This window comes from Bemisia tabaci, chromosome 9, assembly GCF_918797505.1.
Source record: "Bemisia tabaci chromosome 9, PGI_BMITA_v3".
Taxonomy (NCBI): domain Eukaryota; kingdom Metazoa; phylum Arthropoda; class Insecta; order Hemiptera; family Aleyrodidae; genus Bemisia; species Bemisia tabaci.
The window spans coordinates 477,517-486,012 of record NC_092801.1 but is presented as its reverse complement, the minus strand read 5'-3'; the positions used below and the strand labels follow the sequence as shown (position 1 = coordinate 486,012).

The 8,496-nt window shown below is 37.3% G+C and overlaps 1 protein-coding gene across 1 annotated transcript; it reads right to left on the bottom strand.

Annotated features, from left to right (window-relative positions):
* Positions 1–4,449: 4,449 nt before the first annotated feature.
* LOC109039067 (nucleolar protein 16) lies at positions 4,450–8,380 on the bottom strand. The gene is made up of 4 exons (XM_019054397.2): positions 8,182–8,380; positions 6,955–7,066; positions 6,406–6,585; positions 4,450–4,803 (listed from the first exon to the last, which is right to left on the bottom strand). Exons 1-4 carry the CDS (start codon positions 8,280–8,282, stop codon positions 4,615–4,617), a joined length of 582 nt encoding a protein of 193 aa, XP_018909942.1. The 5' UTR covers positions 8,283–8,380; the 3' UTR covers positions 4,450–4,614.
* Between the last annotated feature and the right edge of the window lie 116 nt (positions 8,381–8,496).

Sequence of the window (8,496 nt, the reverse complement as noted above, 5' to 3'; positions counted from 1 at the left end):
TTAGGACTTAAGAAAAGCCGTGATAAAATTGTTTCATAGTTCGAGTTATAGAAAACCTTTCTCTTTCCCCTGGTAAAAATTGGCAATGCGAGCTGCGTTTCAAAATACCACAGGAGTTCTTATAGCGGACTAAAGAAGGCTATTGAAAATCATATAGCTGGCTGTAGAAAGCGGAGCAAATCATATGGCCGGGCTATACGAAGCTGTGAAAAAATATACAAACGGGCTATAGTTCCTATCGCCGGGCTTTACCTACACTTTATCGCCATTGGCTATAAAAGGCTACCTATAAGAAATTGTGTAGGAATTCGTGTGCTTTGGAAATCATTAAGTTTGATACGGAACCACCATAATATTCACAAAACACACATTATATTTTCTTTTAATACATATTGTTTTTTCATAAATTAAAATGAGACGGTCCATACAGAGTGTGCAAACATTTCAAAATCATGAGTTGAAAAACGCTGATTCCGCGAGATCAAATATTAGAGCCTAACACAAAGCGGAGCGGCGACGCACTGGCGCCTACAAACCTAACAGGGATACTTCACGCATTGCGCAATGCGTGAAGTATCCCTGTTGGGTTTGTAGGCGCCAATGCGCTTCGCGCTCTCTGCCCGCCCGCCGCGCCGCAGCGTGCCACGGCGTTTGAAGCAACTATTTCACACCAGAGGTATTGCACAGTATCATAAGAAATTGAAGACGCTCCAACATATTAAGAATGACAGGCATCCCTCAAAAGTACGGAGCTTTCCTCGCAAAATAAATCAAGATACTACGGCACAAAAAGAGAGCGGTAGTCCAAAAACTAACTAGGTAAGTCCTAGTATCCGTATTTAGTAACGTTTAGCATAAACTTTATCGTCTGGCTGTTGCTATAATCGCCATCGGCTATAAAAGGCTATAAGAAATTGTACAGCCGGCTACAGAAGCTATTGGAAATCTTACAGCCGGCTTTAGCTCTATAGTATTTTGGAACACACATTCTACTGCCAATTTTTACCAGGGTCCCGTTCTTTTAACTACCTACAATATGGTGAAATGTGGGTGCGTTAAAAAAGTCGGTATCAAATTAATGTTTTATTCAAAAAATCATGGAGTATGTCCAGGAACTAAATGGTCTAGGCGCAGGGTCCGCCCTCACAGCTAGGCAATAGGGGTCCCCCCCCCCCCCTCCACCCACCATCACCGGGCTGAGTAATTTGAAGCTCATTGCTTCCTGGAGGCACCTAAATGTTTCCTTCGTTGTGATTTTTGCTGATTCTCACTCTAAACTTTCGATCCCTGGCAGTCAATTTAGACTTTTAATTTTTTGTTTTTGCAGTTTTTCTCCCTGATAAACGCATATTTATTTGAATTGTACCGAATGATTTTCTTTCTTTTCTGGGAACAAAATATTCCAGATCCGGCGATTCCTTGGATCGCGGGTGAATGGCCACTCCAGCAGGCGCAGTATAGGCAATTTGCGTATCGGAGCGTAAGTGTAATGAAGTATTGTTTGAAGTATACCTACGGTGTTGAAGGGACTTTATACGGTGCGAGCGGGCGCGCCTAATATTGCTCGCGATAATTCAAATTACGGCGTCAGCTTTCCGGATAGCTTTTCTTTCTGCTGAAAGCCCTGCAAGTGCTTTGATTCCAATGAAAATGTAGGAATAAACAAGGTGGAGAAATGATAATGGGTCCACACCATTTCGCAGGGAAGACAATGCTAAAACAAGTTCCAAAAATGTATCAATTGGAGTCAAAATGTTCTTTGGGACTTGTTGATTTTGTTTTCCCTGCAAAATGATGACCCAGCACAATTTCTCCACCTTGTTACCTATAGTTCGGGTCATTTCTCAGTTTTTTTTTGCTCGTTTGTAGGAATAAACTGGAGCAGTTGCGTTAATATTTTGTGGATATTATCTAGACTGCATTTATTTTGGTAATTTCGATTATTTAATATTCACCTATCTACTTTATGAGCAAGGTTTACATACAGTAAGATGAAACTCATACTTAAAAAATTAAATAAGAAACAACTCCTGCACACCTTTAAGACTATGGAATAGTGACACATTCTTGGTCTTCTCAAATGGCGTCATGATTAGGTGGAAAGTAACAAAACTTATACCTTTACCAGTGGCCACTTACATAACGGGACTCAAGGTTGTATCTCGATAAAATTAGGGTGCTGAATGCGAGGAGCGGTGTGTTAGAATCTCCAAATTTGTGTATTGGAGAAGAACTTAAGGTGAGGTTGGGTAACTGGGCAGGAGTGCGGAGAAAAATGTCAAAATTTCAACTTCATGATTTTTTTCCCATCATTATATTGACAAAGGAGGCTACTTTTAAATTTTTTTTAGTAAGTACAACATCTTGTCTAAATGTAGGAAGAGTCAAAAGTCGAATTTCATCTTTCAATTTTTTCCCACAAATTTTCAAAAATTTCCCGTTTTTTTCACCCAGTTACCCAACGTCGTGGGGTAACTGGACTACCCCCCCTTAATTTTTGAGGGAGACATTATTTTTAATTCTCATTGGCCAGAAAGTGATGTCCTGCTCATGAAGGTTTAAGAAAATGTCATTTGAATATATATAAACATGTTTAAGTGGTTAAGAATGATGTCGTAACAGTTAGCGGCAAAAAAACCCTCAAATCTGAGAATTGAATAACGGTAAAAAAAAATTGTTTCCTTGTAGATAAATGCTTAGAACTTTCTGGATTACTACTTATAAAGTAGTATTGTATACGAGGACACTGTTTGGCCACTTTTAGTGAGATTAAGCATGATACATTTTTAAAAAATGAAAAAAAATTAAGCCGCAAGGCTGATCTGGGATAGAGTCAGGCGCCAAAAAGTTCCCTTAATTTTTAAGGGGGGCATTATTTGTAATTCTCATTGGCCAGAAAAGAATGTCCTTCTCATGAGGGTTTCAGAGAATTTCATTTGAATTTATATAACCATGTTTAAGTCGTTAAAAGTGATGTCATAACAGTTAGCGGCAAAAATGTAATTAAGTAATGCTTAAGTTATGCTATAATTGACTTAAGTTAGAAGTTTAGTGTGCTGGGAACCCTGATTATTGGTCTTTGGCACTTAAAAGTCCACAATAGTCAATTAGTTTTGACATTTTCAGAAGTAAACAAACACCGAAGCACAGTAACCTTGCAATGGGTAACTGGGCAGGTGCCACCACTGCCACCTGCCCAGTTACCTTGGGGTGGGTGCCCAGTTACCCCACAAAGGGAAAATTTTCAAGGTAACTGGGCATCAACCCTTTGCAGCCAGTATTTTCATCCAATTACGTTGTAATTACTCACGCATTACACAAATACATCATACATGAAGAAGAATTGTCAAAGTTGAATAAAATACTTGCTGGGAGTGAGATATGAGGCTCTTTTCGGGACCACCTCCGGCGTTGTTTTGAAAAAAAAGCTGTCCAATTTTCGGCACTTCACCATTCACCATAAAATTTTTTTTTGAAGTTATGTTTACATGTTCTAGATGGTTTACGTCATAATGAAGGTATGCCAACAGTGAAAACAATTTTTGCACTAATCTGGTAGAAATACAGAGGGTACTGCCCAGTTACCCCACCGCCCAGTTACCCAACCTCACCTTAATGGGAGACATTCCCAATATTTTGACTAGCAATTTACTTTTTTCAAAGGATGATGACTGATCATCGTTACTGCGCTCTTTTTGAATGGTTTGTTTGTACCTAATCTAAAAATAGTCTTGAACGTTTTTTCCACGAAAATATCAAATATATCTTCTTGAAAGGAAAAAAGAACGTTTTGACACACTGTGACCAAAATGCAAGTATAAATAGATGGTTTAACATGGTGACAGTTAAAAATTTTGAAACCTACTTATTACCAAAATAATTTTATAGTTGAAGCTTGCTCTTGTCTTGTGATAAAAAATGAAATTTTGATTAAAATTTTAGATGAGTGATGGGACTTAGACCCTCAAATAACCACTGTAGACATGGTAAAAACAAAATAGGTATTAAACAAGTATCCAGTAATTAGGTTCTAAAATCGACATCTGTTATTATGTTATACAGGAGAGTCTAGATTATCATGATTAATGGGAGCCTAATTAGGTGTAGAAAAACTAGTCTTACTAGAAGCGAGAAATTAGAAACTAACACCCAAAAGCAATGATTTTCTGCATATAGGGCATGCAAATTTGTACCGGTTTTGGAAGCGCTTTGAGTCAGATTCTTTGATGATTAGATGACCTTTGTACCATCAAATGGTTGTCTAGTAGAGATGATGCTTGCGATTTTCGCCACCTGCACCAGTCAAATATGTACAGATTATCAAGACTCAAATGTACCTACTTTCCACTATAATTATGTCATGAGCTGATCATTTTTGGACTTTGGGGAAAAATTTGCTTCCGAGTCTGTAGGAGCTCCGCATGAATGACTGACAGAACAAAAAAGTGATTTCTTTTAAAAATGAGATGACTATATTACAGAAGGTAAGCCACCATTAACAGATAAATTTACAAGATGATTCTTAAAACTATACAAAAAGATGAAACTGTACAAAAAAGTAGAGCATTAGCAACCAAGCGAATCTTGCTCTCCTTTGTTCTTGCGTACAATCTATTAAAACAGATCACGCTCAAGATTAGAATTCTTTCCGAAGTTAGGATCTTCTGGCCGCCATTTGCACCCTGCTTTCCTGTTGTTCAGATAAAATTTGTATTGATCGTCAATAGTCATGAATCGTTTGATTTTCGCTCTGAACTGAGCAGGAGTCCACTGCCATTTGTTCCTATTGTCTCTGGCCATTTTCTGAAATCATATTCAATTGCAATGATAAGGGTACTTTTTAAAAAGATGTAAAATATAATAATATACTTTGTTGAGAACCTTGATTATGAAGTTGCTCCTTTTTCTTCGAAAAACTACCTGGAAATTTGCTAGGATACTTCTCAACAAATGATCTTTAAACCATCATAGCTTGCACACTTTCAGACGAAATGAGCTCAAAGAAAACTTGTTTTACGGATAATGAAATACTTTTTGAGGCTATACTGGTCCCATTTTGCTGACTTTAGTTGTTTGCTTGTCCGAGAACCGGTTGAATTGCTTTTGGGACAACTTTGCCTGATCCTGATCAGGCTGTTCTACTTTGCTATCAGAAAGGATAAGCAAAATTTTAAGTTTTACCGGGAAAGAATGCATGTGTACCCATTCGTTTAATTCATTTTCAGAAAGTATAGACTGAACTGAGCCTAAATAACAAAGAAATCCTGTTTTGAAAGATGGAAATGGGACCCGTTTGAAACTATATTTTCAATATCTTCCGGCAAGAGTAAACAATGGTTATACTTTTAAAAATTTGCACTTGTTAAGTGGGTATGTAGCTAAAGTGCTAAAAAAGTGTGCAAGTGTTTAAGTACTTACATAAAATGGTTTTATTGATATAGTTTTTCGTCAAAGCTTTTCGGCATGATTGCCATTGTCGGGACCTTTTTATTGAGAAAACAAACTTTAAATACATTTGTTTCGCATTTGAGCTACATAAGTACCTACCTAACAAGTTCAATTAAGTGCTATTACCAAAATGTTACAAATTAACAATTTAAAATTTTGTATTGCAAAGGACATAAGAGTTGTTTAAGAGATTTCAGATAGATTCCATCACTTTGATAACATCAGGTATTTGTTTTACATTAAGCTCCTAAAAATTCAAAAAGTAAAGAGAGGAGCAAACGGTCACACTAAAAACGTGCTAATTTAAAAAGAGTAAAACTTAAGGCTAAAAATTAGAAAGAAAAGAAAACAGTGCCCTCACACACAAGAAACAAGACATCCTAAGCCATCATAGGCTAATTTTTGGACTCTAATAAACAACAAATTTATTTAAGTTGAAAGACCTTCTCATTCCAACTGATATCATACCTATGGGATCACCCTTGAATCAGGTCACTGCTCGGTTTTGTACTAAGGTGATTTGTCCCAGTTTCAGGCCGTTTGACATGTTTGAACTGGCATGGAATGCATCACACACCAGTCCAACGACGCCAAACACCGGGCCGAATCATCAAAAACGTTTACTGACGGTGTGAGTCGGCAATCACATAACTCAGTTTGCGACATCGCAGACTTCCTGTCATATTTTATTTTTTAAAAGGAAAACTACTTAAGTAATGGCAATTCTTCAAAACTGCCGTGATTTTTCTTCTCTGTGCGAAGAAAATGCTACAAGTTTCAAGGAATGATGTCAATTTGTTCTCCTTCAAAAAAATAGCATAGAGGTGGAGATTTTTCGACACCGCAAACGAGATAGGTGATTGCCGACTTACACCATCGTTATATTCCTAGCTCATCTTTAACTGATGTATTTTCTTTCGTTATCCTGCAATGCGACTGACAATATAGCAAACCAACCTCATAATTGTCACCATATCGTGTCATTAACTGGGCGATGAATCTGACTTCTCCATCAGGCAGTCGAATTTTTCTTTCACGGGGAGCTTTGGCATCTGCTTCAAGAGCCTCAGCTACGTGCTTTTTCTTGGGAATAGGGATTAGTTGTGGAACGCTATCACTGTCTTCCTCCTCTGAATCCTGAAATCAAAGGAAACGCTTTCTATAAGGGACAGCTCTCAATATACAACATGGAAAAAATTAAACGATGACAGCAGAATGGGCACTCTTTGGTTGCAGTTTTTTAGAGTCTCCTCGGACATTTTGTGAATATTCAAAGCAATGAGAGAGGTAAAGTTTGACAACACAGTCACAGCAAGTATTTACGCATTTTTTTTTTTTTAATTTTTTTTTTAATTTTTTTTTTAATTTTTTTTTTTTTTTTTTTTATTTTTTTTTCCCCCTACACTCCAATACTTTATTTTGATGAAAAGTTAGTTTGCACCTCTTAAAATGCTTTACTCAAAAGACCCATTTCCCAGGCATGAGAACTCAAAAAAATATCCTCACCTGAGTACCGAAAGTTGTTTTGACAGCTTTGTTTGGATCAACAGCAAGACCCATGTCTTTGAAGTTTTGGCCAAGCGTCCTGCCTCGAGCCCATGCTTCTTTAATTTCTTCGCTAAAAAATTCAAAAGGAAGAAAATGAGTGGATAGCGTAAAAAGTTGTTAAGATCGCAAATGTTCTTAATGTTGTATACTAAGTGGCCGTTTGCAAATTGTAATAAAAGCCAATCCTCAAAGTTTAAACTGAATCTAGCTCACTCAATGTATGCTCCAAAGTTCCAGAATTTTTTGCATCACCTCTCATCAATGGTGCTGTCTGATAGCATGCATTTACCTCTTAGCACCTCAATAGACGATCAAATTTTAAACTAATTCCGATCAATTTACATTAATAGATTATTGTTGGTCACCACCATGCAGAATTCTTCTTTTATCCAAATGGCGTGCTACCATTCATCATTATTTGCCGTACAAAATATTTCTACCAAGTTTGCATTTGAAAGTACTGCAAAGTAACGATTCAAGGACTTGTGACTCCTGACACACTTCCTCTTATTTTGATGGCTAGTTCATTGTCTATCAATGCCTGTACGATGAGCGAGCTCTAGAATTGACTGCTTAAGGTGAACAGTGACCACGACTGAGGACTCTAATCAACTTTTTCTTATGCCAAGATGAACAAGTATGGGTGCATTCTTTTTAGAAAACGGAGATAATTTTGGTGAATTACTAATGATGTTACCCACTGTCCAACTGAGGCCTAACTTCGGTCACGTGACTTTGTTTACCACTTCAACGCTTGATGCTCCAATCACCAGATGCAAAATATGCTGAGCCATTGCGGTGAGCATTGAACTGCTATGACAGTCACTAGGTAAAAAGCGTTGTTCAAACGGAGGTTTAAAAACGATCGTCATTGTGAGGCGTCCTATCCAAAGTCAACTGAATACATATATTGTAGATTGTTGTTAAAATACCAATAAAAAAAAAAAAAAAAAAAAAAAAAAAAAAAAAAAAACTTGCAACGCCCTCACCGAGCAATTTTGCGTTGAAGCAAGGTTGTCTTCCACGAACGCATCTTGCCAATATCAACACATACTCTACCTACTAGTGGTTGAATAGCCTATCTGTACCGTAAATTTCTTTCAACATCAGTTTAAAAAATGAGAATAGTGTGAGATAGGTTTACAATCAAGAGCATTGCTGAAATGAACAAGTGATGTCACTCACCAATCGAACTTAGGAACTTGTTTCGCCCGCAGCTTCTTGTAAATCTTTTTCACATTTTTCACAACACGCCGCTTGTTACGAACATGCTTACGAATTTTCATTTTGAATTACAGTAGACAATATATTCAAATTTTTATTAAATAAAAAAGGCGAACACGTGTGACAGTCAGAATCGAAAATCAAAACAAATATTGTCAACCACAGATCCAAATAAATTACATGAGGACTCCTCGGGAGAAGGTCAGGCGCTCTCAACGCATTCTTAGCTTTCTGGTACCACCGTCTGTAAAGCGTGTAGCCAAACCTTTCAGGAGC

Bases quoted from the DNA above. Each gene is read 5' to 3' on its own strand.
- LOC109039067 (XM_019054397.2), bottom strand. From the start codon at position 8,282: ATGAAAATTCGTAAGCATGTTCGTAACAAGCGGCGTGTTGTGAAAAAT. The intron at 7,067-8,181 runs GTGAGTGACATC...TGAATTTTTTAG, and splicing joins CAAGTTCCTAAGTTCGATTG to CGAAGAAATTAAAGAAGCAT. The intron at 6,586-6,954 runs GTGAGGATATTT...CTTTGATTTCAG, and splicing joins AAACAACTTTCGGTACTCAG to GATTCAGAGGAGGAAGACAG.